This window comes from Pelophylax lessonae (genome assembly GCF_965119305.1).
Source record: "Pelophylax lessonae genome assembly, chromosome: 1".
In the NCBI taxonomy this organism is placed as follows: domain Eukaryota; kingdom Metazoa; phylum Chordata; class Amphibia; order Anura; family Ranidae; genus Pelophylax; species Pelophylax lessonae.
The window spans coordinates 550,956,665-550,979,933 of record NC_138768.1 but is presented as its reverse complement, the minus strand read 5'-3'; the positions used below and the strand labels follow the sequence as shown (position 1 = coordinate 550,979,933).

General features: G+C 41.8%; 1 protein-coding gene across 1 annotated transcript in view; it reads left to right on the top strand.

Annotated features, from left to right (window-relative positions):
- The first annotated feature begins 4,414 nt into the window (after positions 1-4,414).
- SMU1 (SMU1 DNA replication regulator and spliceosomal factor) overlaps positions 4,415-23,269 on the top strand; it is a 30,731-nt gene continuing 11,876 nt past the window's right edge. Inside the window, exons 1-8 of the mRNA XM_082255924.1 lie at positions 4,415-4,538; positions 9,781-9,991; positions 12,902-13,054; positions 14,808-14,918; positions 15,303-15,431; positions 15,686-15,805; positions 18,638-18,754; positions 21,547-21,674. Of these exons, the coding sequence (XP_082112050.1) occupies positions 4,513-4,538; positions 9,781-9,991; positions 12,902-13,054; positions 14,808-14,918; positions 15,303-15,431; positions 15,686-15,805; positions 18,638-18,754; positions 21,547-21,674 (995 nt within the window). The 5' untranslated portion in view covers positions 4,415-4,512. The remainder of the gene's footprint in view (positions 4,539-9,780; positions 9,992-12,901; positions 13,055-14,807; positions 14,919-15,302; positions 15,432-15,685; positions 15,806-18,637; positions 18,755-21,546; positions 21,675-23,269) is intronic.

Below are 23,269 nucleotides of genomic sequence, written 5' to 3'. Positions count from 1 at the left end.
AAAAAAAAAAAAAGAAAAACATTTTGAAATTTTTAAAAACGTGTGATAAAAACTAAAAAAATCTTCCATGGGCTCAACAAGCCTCTCAGCAAATTCCTTGGGGTGTACTGCCCTGCCATTTTAGCATCTCAAGAAATGCAATCGGCAGTCAGACAGTAAAAGCTGCGTGAATTCCAGTATATATACAATAGTTTGTAGACGCTAAAACGTTTGCGTAAACCAATAAATATACGCTTATTGGGATTTTTTTTACCAAAGACGTAGCTAAATACATTTTGGCCTAAATGTATGACAACATTTGAGTTTATTGATTATTGATTTCTTCAAAAAGTAGAAAATACTGAGGTTTATTTTCAAACTTTTCGGTCTTCTTTTGTTTATATCGCAAAAAAAATAAAAATCCCAGTGGTGATCAAATACCACCAAAAGAAAGCTCTATTTGTGTGAAAAAAGGACATAAATTTCGTTTGGATACAGCATTTCATGACCACTAAATTACCAGTTAAAGTAGCACAGTGCCAAATAGCGAAAAATGCTCTGGTCAGGTAGGGGGTAAAGTGGTTAAGGGGACATGGGAGGGTGTACTATTCTTACATACTTTTGCTAATAGGTGTTTGTTCCTTGTTCCCATCTCAAAAAGTTGGGAGGTATGTGATAGCTGTACTCCCAGTGGTCAGGAAAAATATCAATTGTAAAGTAAAGAGGTAGGTCCACCAGGTGGCATGCACCTCGTTGGATTTAGTACTGTAGCACATTTTACAAAGTGGCTGAATTCCTGGAGTTTTGTTTTAACTGCTTGCTAACCACCACACATAGGAAAACAGCGGCAGAGCGTCTCTCCTGCGCCAGATCATGTACCTAGTACATGATCCGGCACTTCTGGGTAGGTGCCTGTGCGCGCCACGGCTGTGCTTAGACACAGCTGATCAGCAGGTGCCGGCCAATGGATGTCAAGGAGCAACTACAAGCACTAAATGTATTCTCGCTGAAGAAGAGAGGCTTGAGAGGGGATATGATAGCGATTCACAAAAACCCTAATGGTGATCCCAGCATAGGAAAAAAAAACTATTCAGTCTCAGGGAGTGTAAGAGGACACATGGCCACACAATGAGATTGGAAGAGAAGCGGTTTAACCTAAAATTGCGCAGGGGGGTTTTCACTGTCAGTGCAATAAGGAGGTGGAACTCTCTTCCAGAATTGGTGATGTCAGCGGGGAGTATTGATATTTTTAAAAGATATTTGGATGTGCATCTTAGTGAACACAACATACAGGGATATGGGAAATGATTACCGTCACTGACACACAAACACACTTACACAGGTTGAACTAGATGGACGATTGTCTTTATTCAACCTTAAAGCGGAGTTCCACCCATTTTTAATAGGTTGGATTACATAGATGTATGTAATCCCCTTTAAAACGACTTTTACCAATGGAAACTTTTTTTTTCTTTTTTTTTTGCTAGTAAATACCTTAATTTCTGCTTTATTCCTCCTCTCCTCACTTTCGGGTCCGATCTGCGATGACGTCATTCGGCGATTGTGTGCTGGGATGTATTCCATTCCAGAAATCTCGCAGTATCACCCAGGAGCTGAGCTGTACTGTGTGTATTCAGGCCGTGACCTGCCCCGCCTCCGCCCCGCCTCCTCTCAGTGAGTTGTACTGTATGCATTGTATTCAGGACGTGCTCTGCCCCGCCTCCTCTCAGTGAGCTCAGTGAGGATATAATGCTTTCAGTCCTCGCTCACTGAGAGGAGGCGGGGCAGAGCACGTCCTGAATACAATGTATACAGTACAACTCACTGAGAGGAGGCGGGGCAGGTCACGGCCTGAATACACACAGTACAGCTCAGCTCCTGGGTGATACTGCGAGATTTCTGGAATGGAATACATCCCAGCACACACTGCGAATCGCCGAATTACGTCATCGCCGATCAGACCCGGAAGTGAGGAGAGGAGGAATAAAGCAGAAATTAAGGTATTTACTAGCAAAAAAAAAAAGTTTCCATTGGTAAAAGTCGTTTTAAAGGGGATTACATAGATCTAGTTACGAAAATGGGTGGAACTCCACTTTATCTACTATGTAACTATGTCTGCTGGCATCCTTTGATTAGGGAGAAGAGACACAGAACAGAGCTCTGCCTATGTAAACAAGGCAGAGCTCTATTCTGTCAGTGGGGATGTGGTGGATTTTGTTCCCTTATAAAATCCACCACATCCCCAAAGTGACAGTGCATGTTTTTAGCATTGATCACTGTATCAGTGTCACTGGTCCCCACAAAGTGTCAGATTGTCCACTGCAATATTGCAGTCCCGTTATAAGTCGCTGATCACCACCATTACTACTATTAAAAAAAAAAAAATATTCCAGTATATATCCCATAGTTTGTAGACGCTATAACTTTTTTGCAAACCAATCAATATACAGTCACTGGGATTTTTTTTACCAAATATATAGCAGAGCACATGTTGGCCTACATTTTTGAAGTCATTGAAATTTTAAATTTTTTTAATGGATGTGTTTTATAGCAGAAAGCAAAAAAATATATACATTTTTTTTTCCAGAATTGTCGGTCTTTTTTTTGTTTATAGCACAAAACTAAAAAAATGCAGCGGTGATCAAATACCACCAAAGGAAAGCTCTATGTATGGGAAAAAAGGATTGAAATTTTATTTGTGTACAGCACTGCATGACCGCAATTGTCAGTTAAAGTAATGCAGTGCCAAACAGCAAAAAATGGCCTGCTCATGAAGGGGGGTAAATCTTCCGGAGGGCAAGTGGTTAACGGCGGCAGGTTGGCACGTTCCTGCTAATCGCTGTACCTGCACAGCGGTCCGTGGTATCGCTCCTGCCCACTCGGCAGCAGGGAAGCGGATCCACGAGGCTGGCGGCCACGATTGCGGCTGGGCACCCGCGATCGTTCCCCGTGAAGAGAGAACGGCAGTCTGCTGTTGTAAACACAGCAGACCGTTGTTCTCTCAGGAATCAATGCAGGGCTCCTGTGTCCTATTTAGGAACACAGGTCTCTGTATTGATTTCTCAAGCCCATCCCCCCACAGTTAGAAAACCCCCCCTAGGCTCACATTTAACCATATGATCGCCCCTGGGTTAACCCCTTTCCTGCCAGTGTAAGTACAGTAACAGTGCATATTTTTTAGCACTGATTATTGTAGTAATGTCACTGGTCCCCCCAAAAGTGTCAAAAATGTCAGTTAGGGGTCCGATCTGTCCGCCGCAATGTCGCAGTCCCGCTAAAAATCGCAGATCGTGGCCATTACTAGTAAAATAAATAAATAAATAACTAAAAATGACATAAATCTTTCCCCTAGCCTAGTTTGTAGACATGATAACTTTTGCGCAAACATATCAAAATACGCTTATTGGTATATGTAGCAGAATACAAATTGGACTAAAAGGATGAAAAAAATAGATTTTTACATTTTTTGGGGGGGAATGTTATATAGCAGAAAGTGAAAAATATTGCATTATAATCTGCACCTTCTTTTCCGTCTGGTAAGGAGGAATTTCACCTTGGTGGTGGGCTTACACATCGAATTGAGAAGCATTGTTTTCATCTTTTCACCAGTTTGAGTCATCAATTATGGACACTTATGATTATTTGCATTCATGAATTTTTGCATTTATTCATTTTGCCTTGCATTTTTCACTAATATTTATTTATTTATTTATTTTTGCATTCGTGTCTAACTTTACACAAGAACACCCTTGAGTAATTTTATTTGTTTGGGTAACACACCATTGTTTTAGCGCACCTTTATCACACATTTATTATTATTCACTATTCACTAGGCACTGAATACCGGTAGCAGCTTTAACCTTCTATCAACGCACCCTCCCAACACACACAAAGTGAAAAATATTGTTTCTTTTTTTTTTTTTTTTCAGAATTGTCGCTTTTTTTTTTTTTTTTTAATAGCTCAAAAAAATAAAAATCGCACAAGTGATCAAATACCACCAAAAGAAAGCTCTATTTGTGGGGGAAAAAGGACATCAATTTTATTTGGGTACATACAGCGTCGCACAACCGTGCAATTGTCCGTTAAAGTAACGCAGTGCAGAATCACAAAAAAAGACCTGGTCATTAAAGGGGCAAATCCTTCCGGTCCAGAACTGCTTAAATACTCATAGTTCTCTGTTTTATTCATGGCTTCATAAATGCAAACAAAGCATGTTGTGAATAAAAGAGCTCATGTACATGATCTAGATAACTATGCCTCTTACAAAAATAACGATCTTTATTAAGCACACGTTGCAATCAAGTAAAACAACTCCATAGACTTGCAGCAGCAGCACCATATCTCCTAGCCTGGCTCCTTCTTCCTCCAGCACACCTCTACTTCCGCTTAGCGCCCTCTTCTGTTCACAGCGAATATCTTCAACGTGGCTGAAAAGCGGAAGTGACGTATAAACCTGCAGACGGCGCAGTTGATGTGACGGAAAGTCTGTGCTTCTGGGGCTTTCTGCTGCATAGAGAGAAACAGCCGCAAAGATGTCCATCGAAATCGAGTCGTCCGAGTGAGTAAACTAGGGTGGTGTGAGGGATCCTCCGGTCACGTCTTGTGTGTTCACGGAGGACTCGTCTTTTACATGACTGGGGCTGGAATCGGCTCTGTTTAGGAGCCTCTCATGGAGGGGGTGACAAACGTTTGTGGCGTGTGCTTGGCCGTTTGTCTGGGGATGGTTAGAGATCAAAAACATAAAAAAAAAAACAAATTCCTTTTTTTGGTATTTTAGTGAAAATCATGAAATGAGTTGGCATTTCGCCATATTTGCAGTAAATAAACTAAGGCAAAATAAAGCTGTACCCCAGTGAATGGAAAAGTGCTCCTTTCTAATGGGGCTGCCCCCACATTACAGGGTTCACCGATGGTTTAGGTCTAGGGGACCTGGGCTCACGTCACAGTGGTTCTGCATGGGGGGTTTGTAGTGAATTGGCTGCTGTGTTTTCCTGCAGGAAAAAGGTTCCTGCGGTTTGTTTTGTTTTTCAGTGCCCAGAAGTGATGCCAGTCAGTGCCGCCTATACGTGCCACCTGTCATTGCCCATAAGTGCTGCATATTAGTGCCTCCTCATCAGTGTGCATCGGTGAAGGAGAAAAATTACTTATTTAAAAATACTTTCTGACAGAAACTAAGAAACTTTTTTTTTCTATAGGAAATATAGAAAACCCTGTGGTGATTAAATACCACCAGAAGAAAGCTCTATCTGCTGGAAAAAATTATAAAACATTAATTTGGGTACAGCATTGCATGACCGCACGATTGTCATTTAAAGTGTGGCCGCGCTGAAAATTTGCCTGGGCAGGAAGGGGGTGAAAGTGCCCAGTTGGCAAGTGAGTTAAGTACCAAGTTTTGTGTGCGATTTACATGCATTCATGCACCCGCACTAATGGGAACCTAGCCTTAAACCGGAGTTCCGGCCACGATAATGTTTTTTCAATAAAAATACCCCCAGGACAGTCAGGGCTAGTACATTCCACAATGGATAGCCTCTGTACTGTCCCGGTTCCCACTTACCTTTTAGAAGAAATACTTACCTTGAAAATTTCTTCTCCAGCGCTACCATCTCAGATGTGGGCAGCTGAAGCCGGCGCGTCCTCTTCCGTGTCCTCTTCTCCCAGAATGCGCCTGCACCGGCCCCGCTTGTCACTTCTGGTGCGGGCGTGTCATCCCTCCACAGCTTCTGGGCATGCCCAGAAGCTGTTTAGCAGGGACTGAGCGCCCGCATCGGAAGTGAGGAGCGGGGCCGGTGAAGGCGCATTGATTCCTGGGAGCGATGACGTTCAGCTCCCAGGAATCAATGCAAAGAGGAAGTGACGGCGCGGGCCGCGGCCGCAGAGGGAGGAAGTGGAAGAAAGGTGAGTATATTTTTCTTCAATAACAAGGTAAGTAAACAAAAAAAAAAAAAAAATTGTAACTATCCATTTCTTTTTCAGGTGACCTAGATCAAGCGGATGGCCACAAAATTGATTATATCGATTTTTGTGGCCGGAACTCCGCTTTAAGTTTATTTTACCGTAGATTGACTCTCTGAGATCCCATTCACACCTGAGCGTTTTTCTGCTTGCGGCTCTAAAGCGCTCAACAAGCCAAATCCCATTCATTTTAATGGCCCCTGTTCACATCTAAGCATTTGGTCTCCAGAAGCAAAACACCTGTAGTTTTTAAAAAGTACATGAGCTTTTTCTGGTAGCTTACAAGTGTTTTTGGCCCCATAGACTTCAATAGAAACACCTGACTTGAGTGTTTTGTTGTGCTTTTCTGCTCAAACAGCAGCTCACCCCCTCTAATTTCTTCCCCCTCTCCCACCCTTAGTGCTTTCTATTGGCCAAACAAAAATGCCTGAACCTGTAAGACTCTTGCAATACACTTCCAAAAATGCTCAAGAACTCTAAAATAAAATAGCCTGAAATTCACCCTGGTCTGATCTCAATGGAGCCTGAAGAGCAATCTATGTTCAGATCTCTCTACAGAAAGCATTTGACAGGCATCGTATTGCCTCTTTGCCTCCTACTTTTAGGCAAAACTAAACCCATCGATTTAACGGTTTCAAAAACAGTTACATTAACTGTCACTTCAGTGGTGCTCTCAAGCAAGCTATGAGTGACCAGAATTGTAGTTTCTGGTACACAGGACTTTGGACTGATGTGCCCTGTCACATGGAGTAAGTCACATGCTTCTCCATACTTGGAAGTACTAGGTATTTCCTTCAGCTTTCAGCACTGAATGAAGCAGCTTAGGAGGAAAGGAAACTTAGTCTATGTTGGTGGGAATGAGGCCTAAAAAAAGGCCCCAAAAAACTGTTGCGTTTCCCTGAATTTGCAAAACAGGCTTGCGAAGATGGTCTTTTTTGGTGAAAAGTAAAGCCTTAAATGTATAGGCTAGGGTGTTGCTAACCACAAGTTACTAATACTTCAGTATTTTTTAGGGATCGATCAATATAGTTTTTTCTGGGCCGATACCAATATTCCGGCCACCCTTCTGCCCGATATCTTATACTGGGTTCTGATATTCTGCACATTTAACGTTTTTATTTTTACACTCTTTTTTAAAAAAAAAAAAATAATAATGATTTGGTCACTTTTTTATTGCTGTCACAAGGAACATAAAAACATCCCTTGTGACAGTAATAGGCAGTGACAGGTACTCTTTATGGATGGATCCGGGGTCCAAAAGACCCCAAACACCTCCTCTGCATGTAAAAGTTTTCAAAACTCCAAGTTTGGCTGTTTTGAATGCTGTCATTTTTTTTTTCTAAATCTGGTGCCTTTTACGGCTCCAGTACCAATCACTTCCGGGTTTTTACATCTGAGACCCGATCAGAGCCAAATGCAGCTGTGTTCGGGCCTTCGGCCAGCTGGTCGCTTGGGCCAGTGGGACGGGGGACCCTAGAGAGCTCCCTGTACTGAAAATTGAGGTACTGCTAAGCCGCATCGGTTGTCATTAAAAGAAAGCCAACCGTCGCCTCTAAACAATGGTATCGGGGTGATGCCTCTAGCTGCAGGGATCACTCAGGTACAACCACTTGAAGCAATATCGGATAAATCTGGAAATTTGCGGCCGATTAAAAAAAAAAAGTGAATATCGGCCCCAATGATGATCGGTCAATCCCTGTGCACAGTCTGTCTGCCTCTGAACTACAGAAAATGTACCCATACACAGTGTGCCTGCAGTTCTCATAGTACTGAGAACTTCAGGCACACTGTATATGAGTACATTTTCTGTAGTTCAGAGGCGGGAGTGTGTATGTACATCAGAAAATACAGTAGAATTAGTAGCTTGTGGTTAGCATCACCCCATCCTATGCTTTTTTTTTTTAATGCAGATTACAATTTCACTAAGAGACCATTTACACAAGCCTGTTTTGCAAATTCAGAGAAAACCCTTTTTTTTTTTTTTTTTTTTTTTAAATGCCTTTTTCCAAGCACCACCGGCATAGACTAAACGTCCTTTCCTCCTAAGCTGCTTTATTCAGTGCTGAAAGCTGAAGGAAATACCTGGTACTTACAGGTATGGAGGAGCACGTGACAGGGCACATCAGTCTAAAGTCCTGTGTAAACTATAATTCTGGTCACTCGTAGCTTGCACAGGGCTTTCCTTAAAGTATATGCTGATGGCTATGTCTACATTTAAAGTGATATTAGGGTGTGTGTTATTTATTTAAAAAAAACATGTCCTACTCACTTGTTCTGTGTAATGGTTTTACACAGTGCAGCCCCGATCCTTTACTTGGGTCCACTGCCGGTGCTCCTGCCTCCTCTCCCTCAACCAGTGCCGTGCGCTCCCTACCCCCACTCTATGCATTAATAAGACATATAGACTTGCATCTCTGCTTCGCCAATCCCCCCCCTCCCTCCCCGCTCTCCTCATTGGCTCACTGGCTGTGGTTTACAGCAGTGGGAACCAATGGCTCCCGGTGCTGTCTTAGCCAATGAGGGGACAAAGAAACCCAGGACAGCCGAGGCTCCTGTGCACATCACTGGATTGAGAGGGGGCCCAGGTGAGTATTGGGGGGGGGGGGGGAGCAGCTCACAGGTTTTTTACCTTCGTGTATTTAATGGATGAAGGTAAACCTGCAGCCTTTACAACCACTTTAGGTAGAAATAAAACCTATAACTAAATAGGATATGCACCAAATTCAGGTATCCTGTTTAATGAAATTGTCAGAAAAAAACGCTGTTGTGCATGTGTTTCTTCTTTTGTTTTTTTTGCCATAATGAGCATAGAGATGTTTGTTACAACTTGCACCTAGTTGTCAAAGGCCCCTTTGCATATTTTCTCACGTGTGGGTCATGCTCTAATTTTTCAAAATGCATCTGTTTTTTACATAAAGCTAATCTCAATTTTCAACTTGGAACCCATTCAGACTAGCGCGACTTGTCAGGCAACTTGTCAGCCTGACAAGTCGCGGTCCATTGAGTAGTACAGGACCCGTTCTAATAGGAGCAACACAAGTCGCTCCGACTTAGAAAAAGGGGGTCCTGTACTACTTCGGGGCGACCTCGGAGCAACTTGCATAGACTAATGGCATTTTTCCACTGCAAGTACCGGCTCGTACCGGCTCGGCTCTACTTGGCCCTGCTTGGCCCGGTTTGCTTTTCCACTGCTGGTACCGCATGGTATAGTGTCGGAACGGTTCGGTACGGTACGGTATAGGTTTGCTTTTCCACTAAAGTAGTACTAAAGTTAAGTGGGTGGGATAACAAAGGGGTGGGTGGGATTCTCTGACCAATCAGTGGCTAGTAGTGACTGCATGCAAAGGATTGTGGGATATGGTACCAGTTTGGTACCTGTTGGAACCACAATCGAGTAGGTACTGTTTTTTCAGAGCCGTACCGTTCGGTTCCATGCAGTGGAAAAGCAAACCTATACCGTACCGTACCAAACCGTTCCGACCCTATACCATGCGGTACCAGCAGTGGAAAAGCACAAAAGCGTGCCGAACCGGTACGGTTCCATGCAGTGGAAAAGCGCCATTACATTATGTGAAGTCCCTGCAAGTCGAACCGAAGTCGCGGTGCACGCAACTTCACAGGTCGCCCTCCCGAAGTCGGATCGCCTCAGTGTGAACCGGCTCTTACTGTCTGTTGAAGCTTCACCCCGCACTTCCTAACAGAGTAAAGAAGAGCACAATAAAAACTGATGGAGGTTCTAACCCTTCCCCACTGTATACAGAATGAAACCATTTTGATTGAAGATCTACTTTAGGCTAAAATGTGGTAAGGAAGGTTTAACAAACAAAATTGCTTTGTCTCCTCAGCGTCATACGTCTTATCATGCAATACCTAAAAGAAAATAATTTGCATCGTACATTGGCTACATTACAAGAGGAAACAACAGTGTCTTTAAACACCGTGGACAGTATTGAGAGTTTTGTGGCGGACATTAACAGTGGGCACTGGGATACAGTTCTTCAAGCCATACAGTCACTTAAGCTGCCAGACAAGACGCTCATCGATCTCTATGAACAGGTAAGGTTTTAGTGGATTCATGTCTCCCCTGCCCTCCAATGCAGCTATTTCAGAACAGATCCTAGGTTACACTAACTGAGTAATGACTGCTGTGACCCTGAAAGCGACGTAATACACCGTGTTCATTTGTATCAGGAAATTAATGTTCCTCTTGCTTTCACTGTGAAAGAGAAGCTTCCCGTAGTACTTGAAGATCCCCATAAAAGTGATTAAGCGGCTTTAGAGACCTTTACCGGCTGTTAAAGCTGGCACCAAGTTCACAGCTGTTGCTGCATTTAAGAACATACAAAGATCAACCAGGCGTACGTTTTCAATCTGCGCCTGGCTGAACTTTGTATATTATTCTTAGACGTTATTAGACCAATTCCCGGACTCTACTGGCTATTGGCAGTGGTTTTTGATTCCTTTAATTCATTCAGATCTATACCTCATCCCTGGTGCAGGTGTGCCTCAGATTTACACCAGTATCTGATCTTTACATTTATTTTTCAATACTAGTGAGATCGATTTAATTACTTGTCTACCATTCTGTCTATAGATGTACTTTGGTAGACAAGTGGTCAAAATAAAAGTTTATCAAGTCTTCACTTTTTTGTCTAACTGCCACACAGTGAGTGCACGGTTCTTATTGTGTTTGCCAGCTCCAACTTACTTTCTGAGAAGGAGTGAACTAGAGCTTGAATAAACAGAAATTTCACAAGCACATTAGTTCACAAGCACAAGGAAAATGCCACGCCACCTGGCTTGCTTGATGGCAGCACTGCTGCTCCTCTTACCAGTCCCCCTGACTGTGTTGTCCAGGTATCTTGTATCACTTGGCTCTCTTAGCCTTTAGTCGCAGTGCCCTGCTGCATGGCCCGCTTCTGGCCTATGAATTTGGGGTTTGAATTCAGGACACCCTGATTGGAGTCGACCCGACTCCTGGAACTGAGACTTCCTGGCTGCTAGCTTGGGCACCTCTGACCTCTCTGTGAGACCCTGTGTCCCTTGGCTTCTTGCTGAGACACCTCTGACCTCTCAGTGAGACCCTCTGTCTCTTGGCTGCTAGGTGGGTTCACCTCTGTCCCCGCTGTGAGACCCTCTGTCCCCTGGCTTCTGGCTGGGTCCCCCTGACCCTTCAGTGTTGACCCTCTGACTCCCACACTGGGAACGATCTCCAAACTGGAAGCTCAGAGCTATCCTCAGACCTGAGTATATGATGACCCTGCACACCTGTGTACTCACACAGACAGATTGCAGGCGTCTAGAAAAACCCAGACACAGGATGAAAAATTCAGATTCAGAACTACAGAATCCAGGAGAAAGCCAAAAACACAGCTTTCGCTACTCAGAAATATTTCACGTGTACTTCCGTATGAAAAATGCATGATTGTAGAGGAGCCCCTCAGAAATATTATAAAATGTAGGCTATATGGTAAAACTGATCTTTAACCTTTTATACCAATGAAAGTGAATAGTATATGCGGAGCGAGGTATAATTGGATGAATATTTTAAAAGGTTATGAATTGATGTATAATGTGTTTGTGGTTTATTTTTTACTTAAATAGAAGCTGGTGGGCAATAGGAACCTAATTCTTGGGTTTTGGGGTATATTATTGTGTTTTCTTAGTTTGCATAGAGGTTCTCTCTTGAGGAACTAGAATTGAATGTGATATACACTCACCGGCTCATTTTTGTAGGTACACCTTGCTAGTACTGGATTGGGCCCCTTTTTTGACACCAGAACTGCCTTAATTCTTCGAGGCATAGATTCAACTAGGTGTTGGAAACATTTCTCAGAGATTTTGGTCCATATTGACGTTATAGCGTCTTGCATTTGCTGCAGATTTGTCAGTTGCACATTGAAGTACAGTAAACTCAATATCATGTTCAAAAAAACATGGTGCATTATCCTGCTGGAAGGAGGCATCAGAAGATGGGTACACTGTAGTCATAAAGGGATGGACATGGTCAGCAACAATACTCAGGTAGGCCGTGGCATTTAAAGGATGCTTAGTTGGTACTAAGGGGCCCAAAGTGTGCAAAAAGATATCCCCCACCCCCACTATTACACCACCAGCCTGAACCGTTGATACATGGCAAGATGGATCCATGTTTTCATGTTGTTTACACCAAATGCTGACCCTGCCATCTGAATGTCACAGCTGAAAGTGAGACTCCCCAGACCAGGCAAAGTTTTTCCAATCTTCTGTTGTCCAATTTCGGTGAGCCCGTGCAAATTGTAGCCTCCGTTTCCTGTTCTTAGCTGATGGTAGTGGTACCACGCGTGGTCTTCTGCTGCTGTAGCCCATCTACTTCAAGTTATGATGTATTATGCATTTAGAGATGGTATTCTGTATACCTTGGCTGTAAAGAGTGGTTATTTGAGTTACTGTTGCCTTTGTATCATCTCGAACCAGTCTGCCCATTCTCCTCTGACTTCAACAAGGCATTTTTGTTCACCCAACTGGATATTTTCTCTTTTTCGGGCCTTTCTTTGTAAACCCTAGAGATTGTTGGGCCATAAATCCCAGTAGATCAGCAGTTTTTGAAATACTCAGACCAGCTTGTCTGGCACCAATAACCATGCCACATTTAGAGTCCCTTAAATCCCCTTTCTTCCCATCATTCTAATGCTCGGTTTGAACTTCAGCAAGTCATCCTTCACCACGTCTAAATGCCTAAATGCATTGAGTTGCTGGCATGTGATTGGCTGATTAGCAGTTTGTGTTACCAAGCAATTAAACTGGTGTACCGAATAAAGTTGCCGGTGAGTGTATATCGATATGTGATATGTTTATTCTCTGTTAATGCAAACCTATGTAATAAAAAAAAATGTGTATATTTCACATGTGTTCAGTTTATATAAATTTTTGGTTAACATCTTACTGATGTATGTGATATCATTATTTTTTTTTTCTAATTTCCAGGTTGTATTGGAATTGATTGAACTTCGTGAATTGGGAGCTGCTAGATCTCTCCTGAGGCAAACTGACCCCATGATTATGTTAAAACAGACCCAGCCTGAAAGATACATTCACTTGGAAAACCTCTTGGCTAGATCATATTTTGACCCACGTGAGGTATGTTTGATCCAAAATAGGTTGACTTCTATAGGTATATTTTAAAAACTGTACAACTGACATGTAAGAACCCTTTGTAACCAATCAAATTGCTTTTTTTGTCATTTTTTTTTAAACCACTTGACCTCCGGAAAATTTTACCCCCTTCATGACCAGGACATTTTTTGCTATTTAGCTCTGCGCTACTGGTAATTGGGCTGTCGCCAAACAAAATTTATATCATTTTTTAAAACAAAATAGAGCTTTCTTTTGGCAGGATTTGATTACCAATGTGTTTATTTTTTGGGAAATTTTGGAAAAAACTACTCTATTTGCTGGCATATAAGATGGCCCCCCCTAATTTTTAAGTTAAAACAAAGGTTTTGGGCTATACTCGCCGTATAAGACTACACCCCCCCCCCAAGTAGGTAAGCGCTGACTGGATGTGTCCTATTAATATCCACCGTACTTTATTTAAGCTGGCCGAACAGTGACCATACAATAGCGTCATTTACACTAAAGGGTTATCCAGAATCCAAGTTGCCATAGAGGGATACCTTCACTTTGACCTTCACTGTGGTGAGATTTCAGCACTGGAGTCCGTAAAATAAAAAGATGCATGTACTTTATTCCCCCTGTAAATTTCTAATATGTAAATATCTATTTTGGGTGTAGTTCTTTAAATCGAATCCCCAGGCTAATATTAAGGACAAAAATCAACACGATTGTGTTTATTATTACATCCTAAAAAGCAGTCTTTTTTTTTTTTTTTTTTTTTATGCAGTCTAACTACCTGAATTTGACTTGGCATCAACCTCCTAAAATTAAAGCGGTAGTATCCCGCTTTTTGACACTTATAACTACAGGTAAGCCTATAATAAGGCTTACCTGTAGGTATAATTAATATCTCCTAAACCGACACGGTTTAGGAGATATTTGCAGTGCATGCAGCCGCTCACGCGAGCGGCGCATGCGCTCTGAAGGTCCGGGGGGACCTTCAGTTTTCCTTGCCGGGAGCTTGCCGGAAAATCGCTCCCGTGCGAATGTGCGGGAGTGACGTCATCGCGGCTCCGGCCAATCACAGCGCCGGAGCCGCCGAACCCGGAAGAGACGCCGAGGGATCATGGCAGCGCCCGCAGCGATGTCCGGGGGTCCATGTCGGGGCTTCGTTCTAAGGTAAGTAATACATAATGAGCTAGTATGCGATGCATACTAACTCATTATGCCTTTGTCTTGCATGTTTTTTTTTTCGGGTTTACAACCGCTTTAAGGACACAAATCAACACAATTGTATTTATTATTACATCCTCAAAAGCAGTCTTCTTTTTTTTTTTTTTTTTAATGCTGTCCAACTACCTAAATTTGACTTGCCATCAACCTCCTAAAATGTATTGAACAGCAGATTTCGGACTGGGAGAGAAAGAAGCAGCACAGCAGTTGCTCTGGAGAGAGCAGAGTTAGAGGGATGAGTTGATTGGTCTGCTCTTTTTCTGTTGGCTGTCCTATCACAGACCAGGGAATGAATAAGACCTGTAAGTGTTGCTTAACTGCAACAGATTAAAATCGGGTCTCCTATTCTGCCAGGGAAGGCTGTGTGGTGTGGTAGAACTGTGTAAATCTTATGACTGGGTGGGCATAAAGGCATGTTCTTTGGCAGGTTAAATGGCTCTCATTGGTTGGCTTGATTTGTTAGAAAAAATATAAACTCTTATATGACTAATAGTTAGTGCCTAAAATTACAAGTAAAGTGAATATTTTTGTGTGCTTCCCAAAGGCTTATCCTGATGGCAGCAGCAAAGAAAAGAGAAGAGCGGCAATAGCTCAGGCCCTTGCCGGAGAAGTGAGTGTAGTGCCTCCATCACGTCTAATGGCACTCTTGGGACAGGTAATAACATAATATTAGTGCAAACAAATAATCATGCGTTTTTCCTTTCAAACTTTATTAATCAAATACATACTTGCATTCAAATGAATCTATGGCGTTTGTAAATCTATTGTATTTTTAGTTTTCGCTTTAGATCTGTAGGAAATACATTTTCATTCTTCTTTTTTTTTTTTTTTTCTTCTTTCATATAACTTTGGGATTATACATTTGCAATGGAATGTGTATGGAATGCAAAGTTCTATGATATAATGTACATTTATGGTCTCTTGAAATTCTTAATTTTTATAATTTTCTGTTGTAATTTTGGATAAGAATACTCGTTGCTCTGTATAGTAAAAGGGTGTATATCTCTCTTCAATTTCACCACCTTCATTACCTTCTCAGGCGTTAAAATGGCAGCAACATCAGGGACTTCTGCCCCCAGGAATGACCATTGATTTGTTTAGAGGTAAAGCGGCTGTGAAAGATGTAGAGGAGGAGAAGTTCCCCACTCAGCTCAGCAGACATATCAAGGTAAAGCTGGTCAGGCATTTGTCATTTGTAAACTCTGGTGCCTTCTTGTCCTTTTTGCAGTACCCTCTCACCTACAAAAATGAAGATTGGCAACAGCTCTTATATTTATATATATATATATATATAATGTGTCTCAAATGCATGTGTAATATAAAGATTAGATTCTGGTGTGTGTGTGCTTTTTTTTTTTTATATTTTTTATTATTATAACTTTTACTGTTCTAACACTGTTTGTTTTATTTGGGTTTTTAAAGTTTGGTCAGAAATCACACGTGGAATGTGCTCGCTTTTCACCTGATGGTCAGTATTTGGTTACCGGATCTGTAGATGGGTTTATCGAGGTGTGGAACTTTACTACAGGAAAGATCAGAAAGGCAAGTACTGTTACAAAAAAGATTTATTTTTTTCAAGTTGTGCAGTGGTATAGCTTGTGTATTGGCAGCATCTAGGAGCCAGTTTTTTTTTTTTAAACAAACAAAGCTTTATTTCCAAAAAAAATAACATACTAAATTTACACATAAAGACGACTAGAACCCCACTCTCCTCTATAGCGCAATCGGATGGAAACAAACTGTCTGTCTGTTTCCATCCGATGCCATCTGATCCAATCCATGGGATGGATAGAAAATAGAACCACCATCCGTCTGTTTTTGACAGACAGGATCAGATGGCGGCAGATTACTGCTCCATAGAGGAGAATGAAGGGTTCGATCAGGTCTGCCTGAAAAACTGACAGGCGGACCTGATCAGACAGCCCGTGTGAATGGGGCCTTCGGCTGTGGCATGGCGATTAGGAAAAAAAAAAAAAAAATGACATTATTATATAATATATAATTTTTTTTGTTTTTTTTATAATTGAAAAAAAAAAGAAAAATACATTTTTTTTTTTTTTATAATTGAAAAAAGAAAAATACATTTTCTTTTATTAATAATAAAAATTTTTTTTTTTTTTTTTTTTTTTTTTTAATAATTTAAAAAGTAAATTAATAATGATAATAACCACACTCCCTGTCCACTTACCTTTTTAAACAAAGGTAAGTGGACAGGGAGATGAAGCCTGCAAAAACTTCCTTCTCATCTCCTCTTGGGAAAGGAGATAGACAGGCAGAGGAAACGGCCATTAGTTATTGCTTGTCAAAATCTGGCCACCACAAGAGGGCGCCAGTTCCCCGTTCTCTCACTGAAGAAGGCCGAAAAGCCGCGGCCTCAATTATCAGATGGGGCGGTAGTCCGTGCAATCGGTGAGTGGTTGGGGGGGGGGCGCAAAAGGGACAGGACACCTCTTGCAGTGCACCCCGGGGTTTGTCGAGCTCTGCGCTACAGACACAGATTGAGCCATTGTGCTATAAGGTTTTTATAAATAAAAAGTTTCTTTACAAGAATATTGCTTTTTGACAAACATAAGTGCAACTTTAAAATATATATATATATATATATATATATATATAAACTGTAAACTCTATTGGCTGTAATGGCATTGCACATATTACCTGGATTACCAACATTCAGTATTAAGAAAAAAGGCTTTTCTTATTTTTATTTATTTATTTTTTCCTTCAGCTTAGTAGATGCTCCCTACTTATTCTTATAAGGTAATGCAGTACCACCTCAATATAGGGCACATTGACCCCCAGTCCAATTTTCACGTTTCAGTGTTGTCACACTTTAAATGACAATTGTGCAGTCATGCAATGCTGTACCCAAACTACATTTTTATAATTTTGCTCACACAACTAGAGCTTTATTTTGGTGGTATTAAATAACCACTGGGTTTTTCATTTTATTGCTAAACAAAAAAAGAATTTAAAAAAAAAAAGCGTTTTCCTTTGTTTCTGTTATAAAATTTTGCAAATAAATAATTGTTCTTCATAAAGTTAGGCCAAAGTGTATTCTGCTACTTTTTTTTTTTTGGTGAAAAAAACCCAAATCGGTGTATATTTATTTAATCTGCGTGAAAGTTTTAGAGTCCACAAACTATGGTATATATCTGAAAATCAATTAATCCTAATGTACGGCCAGTCTCATTTCTTGAGGCCCACAAATGCCAGGACAGTACAAATGACCCCTTTTTGGAAAATAGGCAGTCCAAGGCATTTAAGTAGGAGGCATGGCAAGTTTTTTAAAAGTTGTAAATGTAAGTAAATGAATATATCTTTTTTTTTTTTTTTTACATACTGTCACCAGTGCAGTACAGAGTTGTCATATAACTGGTGTGGCGGTGATCAGGGACACAAACGTGACCGTACAAAGAAAAAAAAAATTTATTTGTTTGACATTGTGATTAGAGCAATATAATGTTACCATAGTACTACTCTGGGAAAGTGATCACTAATTTTTTTTTTTTTTCTGTTTACACATTATGATTGCTTATAGTGACCAATCGGATATCAACACAATGGATGGCATGAATTAAAGCCATCCATTGTGTACAGTTGTCATGTGACCTCCTGTAATTGGTTACAGAGGTCACATGGTACCAGCAGCAAGCCATACACTGTTCAGTCATCTGACAGCCTGTGATCCGGGAGGATGCCATATGACGTCCACCCAGATCGATGAAAAGCCCACCCTGCGTCATTTTTATAGGCTGGGCGGGATCTGGTTAATTTTAACATCAAATTTTGATTTTGTTTTAGTCAGTCTTTTGACTAAAATGCCATTAGTCGTATTTTAATTGACTAAAATAGTGTTAATTTTGTCGACAAAATGAACACTGGTTAGTACATGAATTCATCCCATACAGTTATCAAAATTGAATCTTAAGAAAATGAAATTTACAGCTATAACCATTTTCATTTGTGTAGAATTAAAAATAAAAGCTCTCAGCTTTCATTGAGGGACATGATAGACTGTTTGGTATACATCCTGCCACTTGGAGGTTGGATTGGTCCCTTCTACAGGGACCTGTGATCAGTTGGAGCCAACACTGCTAATAGTTGAAGCATTTCCCCCAATGTTAGAAAAAGGTTTCCTTTTCGTATTTTTATTTGGAGACACCGGCCCAGCTCATATTATTTTCTTGGTTGTCAAGCCTGTTGCCTGGTTAAAGGCTCATGGTTTTTACCGCTACCCAAAGTTATATTTTGATATCTAGGTACTCTTGGGGTCAACCTCCTTTTACAGAAGAATATGCTCTGTAGGAAAGTCTGCGAATACTTTTTGGCCTTGGAGATGGGTCAGAATTCTAAAAACTGTTTTTATTGTAGGATTTGAAATACCAGGCTCAAGATAACTTCATGATGATGGATGACGCTGTATTGTGCATGTGCTTTAGCAGGGATACTGAAATGCTGGCTACAGGAGCACAGGATGGAAAAATCAAGGTAAAGTTCTAATCTGCTGCAAAGTAAGTGGCCAGTTCATACCAGAGAGTGAAGGCAAGTGGGATGAAGGACGCTCTGGGTAAATTAGACTGACCAGAATGGATAATCCACAGTGTATTTGGAAGGCAGGGCAGGCAAAACAGACATCCTGGGGAAACACCTCAGCAGCACTCCAGGGAAGCAATGCTCTGGTAAAAGCAGAACAGACAGAAGGCGCTTCTAAGTGCAGTATTAACGGGACTTTTATTGCCCAAAGGATAATAAAAACACTTACTGAAATTATAAAGTATACAGTCTCTTCAAGTCACATAAAGGATCCAGTGGTAAATGCCCCAATGGATATCTCAAAAGGTTGGAAACCCTAAAAGGGAGATCCTGGCCGACCAGCAGTGGGGAGCTGCTAAACAGCCGCACTGCCAGGAGCAGCGTGGATTGCAGATACCCTGATGTGATGTTAAAGGGGACGGAACGTGTTTCAGAGCATGCATGATGGCTCCTTCATAGCCGCAAATGACTAGCCAGTGGGGGAAGCTATTTATGGTAACCAAGGCGAGACTATAGGCTGGGACCGGGACGGCACTCGCAGGAAGCCACACAGATAAAAACAAAGTAGATGGGGATATGAATCATGGCAAATGGCATCCCATGAAAATCAAAAGTATAGATAAAAACAAAAAAAATATAGAGATAAAAACATTTAAACGGACATGTTTAAAAACCAAAAGCAATAAGAGTAACACTTAGGGTGGACAATGGTCAAACAGACAGAGAGGCTGGTGGGACTACAGGTAGTAGTAGCACTACCTACAGATAAGAACACACAAACACTAAAAATAGGATCTTGCATATAAAGAAATATTATATTTTGTGGGCACTGTGTGCATGGAAGAATTACCTCTCAAAGACCAGTACAACCTCTCAAAGACCTCGCTGTCTAAGAACATATCTACTAAATGAAGCTTTAAGCTAAATTGGATTTGCTTGTAGCTTTAAGCCTCGTACACACGCAACGATTATCGGCGGACCGATTGCCGTCTTTTGTCCAGTATTGTTGTGTTGGTTGAAATGTGCTCTAGACTGCACATGAATTTTATCGGCCAAAAAAAAACAACTTCAGAAGGGATGTTATGTGCTGGTTTACTTTCCGTGTGTTTTTTCTTCTCTGAGCATGCCCAGTCTTGCTCATCTGATTTTTTTGTCTGCCGAAATCTGTACTGACTGACGGAAAATCGGGCGTGTGTTGACGGCCAACAAAAATTTTATAGCCTGCACACCAGGTTTTGTTCGGCCGAAAAGTCGGAGTCGGTTGTCGGAAGCATCATACTAACAAGCCGACAATCGGCCGATCGGACGTTGGCCGAAAATTCACGGCCAACAATCATTGCGTGTGTACGAGGCATCAGGCTCTGTTTAGTAGACATGCTCTAGGACAGAGAGGTTCTATCCCTTTAAGAGTAAACACTATATTACCAAAAGTATTGGGTTGCCTGCCTTTTACACGCTCATGAACTTTTATAGCATCCCAGTCTTAGTCCGTAGGGTTCAATATTGAGTTGGCCCACCCATTGCAGATAAAACAGCTTCAACTCTTCTGGGAAGGCTGTCCACAAGGTTTAGGAGTGTGTCTATGGGAATGTGTGACCATTCTTCCAGAAGCGCATTTGTACACCAGGCACTGATGTGGAAGGAGGAGGCCTGGCTCGCAGTCTCCACTCTAATTCATCCCAAAGATGTTCTATCGGGTTGACATCAGAACTCTGTGCAGTCCAGGCAAGTTCCTCCACCCCAAACTCATCCAATCCTCCATGTCGTTATGGACCTTGCTTTGTGCATTAGTGCGCAGTCATGTTGGGAGCATAAAAGTTGGGAGCATACAATTGTCCAAAATGCCTTGGTATGCTGACACCTTAAGAGATCCCCATAACTGGAATTAAGGGCCCAAGCCCAACCACTGAAAAACAACCCTACAACATAAGCCCCCCTCCACCAAATGTGGAAAGAAGTGCAAAAAGCCAGGTCCATAATTTGACTGGCCTGTACTAGGCAGAGTCTACTATGCACAGTTTCTGCAGTTTACCAGTAATTCATGAAAGACAAGCTACAATGTGGAGAGCTTTAGTGTCCATTGTGTTTTTTCTGTTTCCCAATGCAGAGATTGCTCTATGGTTGCAGTAGAGCCTGTCATGTATCTGAGCCTTAATTCCCATTTTTGTTGTTTTTATTTGTAAAGCACTGCACAGTTCTTTTATAAATGTATGCATTTGTGGAGTGTGTGTTTACCCTCCCCCCCCCCCCCCCCCCATGTGGCTGCAGTAAGACCATACTGCTTCTTTAGAACAGATTCTTAGGCTCCATTTACACCTGAGCTTATCGATTTTACTGGCATTTTTCAGGCATTTTTTTTTTTTTCTAAAGCATTTTAGAAGTGTATTAAAAGTGTTTACAGCTTCAGGGGTTTTTCTTTAGCCAATATAAAGCACTGGGGGGGGGGGGGGGGGGTTGGGAGTGGAGAGCTGCTATTTGAGCAGAAACCACTTGTGAAATGCTCAAGTCAGGCATTTCTATTGAAGTCTCTGGGGCCAAAAACGATTGTAATCTGCCAAAAAGCAGCTCATGTACTTTTTTAAGCTTCAGGCGACAGAACACTCAGATGTGAAGAGGGGTCATTGAAATTAATGGGATTTGGCTTGTTAAGCATTTTGTAGAGCTTCAAGCTGAAAATCGCTCAGGTGTGAACGGGGTCTAAGTGTTTTAGAACATGTAAAGATATTTTTTTTGTAACTCTCCTACAGGTGTGGAAGATTCAGAGTGGGCAATGTTTAAGAAGATTTGAACGTGCGCACAGTAAAGGTGTGACATGCCTTAGCTTCTCTAAAGACAGCAGCCAGATCCTCAGTGCTTCTTTTGACCAAACCATCAGGTAACATCGTTTTTTTTTTTTTTGGTCCCAAAAAAAAAAAAAAAACAGTTTTCTTTAAGTACTATCTTTGCCAAAATCCTGTTTAACCACTTGCGGAGGGGCGGCCTTCACAGTCAAAGCGTATGTCACTGCCTACTTCCAGGTTTAGGGCGCCTGACCCCACCTGCCACCACCCACTGTGATTGAACGCAGTGGGAGCCTGTCATCAAGTTCTGCCCAATGAGTCACGGACAGCTGGAACCTGCCGATTGGTTGTGTACAATAACAGCCAAGAGCAGTGGTTCTCAACTCCGGTCCATTAACAGGCAAGATTTAAGTATTACTTTGGGGAGATCGACTAGAATACTGCAATCACTGAGCAGCAAATGAGATCACCTGTGATGTAATTTAGTTATCTTGCAAACCTGGCCTGTTAGTGGGTCCCAAGGATCGGAGTTGAGAACCACTGGCCAAGAGCCTTGTGTTGGCAATAAACACAGAGAACTGTACAGAGAGAGCTATATGTCACTTTCTCATCCCTGCAAAGTGCTGAGAGATCCTGTAGTAAAAGCAGCACACTGTACTACTACGAGTAGTAGGTAGTAACTACTAGTACCAGTAATTACTACTGCTAGTGGTAGCTACTACTACCAGTAGCTACTATTACGAACTACCAGTAACTACTTCCAGTAGTAACTACTACAATGAATAACTACCAGTAGTTACTACTACTAAATACTCCCAGTAGTAACCACTACAACTACCAGTAGTAACTACTAATCGTAGTTAGTAGTAATATTAGTTACCAGTAGTAACTACTACCTGTTCACTACTACTGCTACTAGTATTTACTACTACTACTATGAATCCGGATTTGATCGGGACTCCAACAAGCTGGCGGAAATGCCGGCTGATTGCTCGGGTCTCCCGGTGGGATGGGAGACCCGGGCAGAGCCACTCGCTGGAGTAACGGCTGAGCGGCTCCCGAGCCGCATCAGCTGTGATCACCTGAAAGCCGACCGCCGGCTCTAAAAAATGGTACAGCTAGAGGCATCATCCCGGTACAACCACTTCTCCAAGCCAACGTAGAGTTACGTCGGTTTGCGGGAAGTGGTTAAAGTGTTACTAAACCCAGGAGCCTGCATTTACTAAATCTGGTCTCCCACAGTACACAGAACATGGAAATGCAATCATTTTTGTAATATAAACTGCTAAATACCTTTTCTCATCAGCAGTGTATAGCAGTCTTGTGACTTTGATCAGTGTCAGGTTAAAGCTAGTAGGAGGAGTTTTCATGCTTCTCTGACTGTCCTATGAGGCTGCAGGACCCCCTGACCCTCTGTCTGGACAGTGCTGATTGGCCCTTTGCTGATCACATGCACCCTCCCAAGAAAAAAAAAAACTCTCTAGCTATACACACCAAGCATGTGCAGAGTGCCCGCAAGGCTCTACTATCAGGAGATGGATTGGGGACAGCAGAAGAAGGTGAGGATCAGAGAAGACAGGATCAAACCAACTTTTTACACCATGAGGAGGATTAACTCCTTAGGGCCCACAGTGAGTATAACAAGCATGCTTTACTGCATGTACAGACTGATTTTACTGTTGTGGGTTCA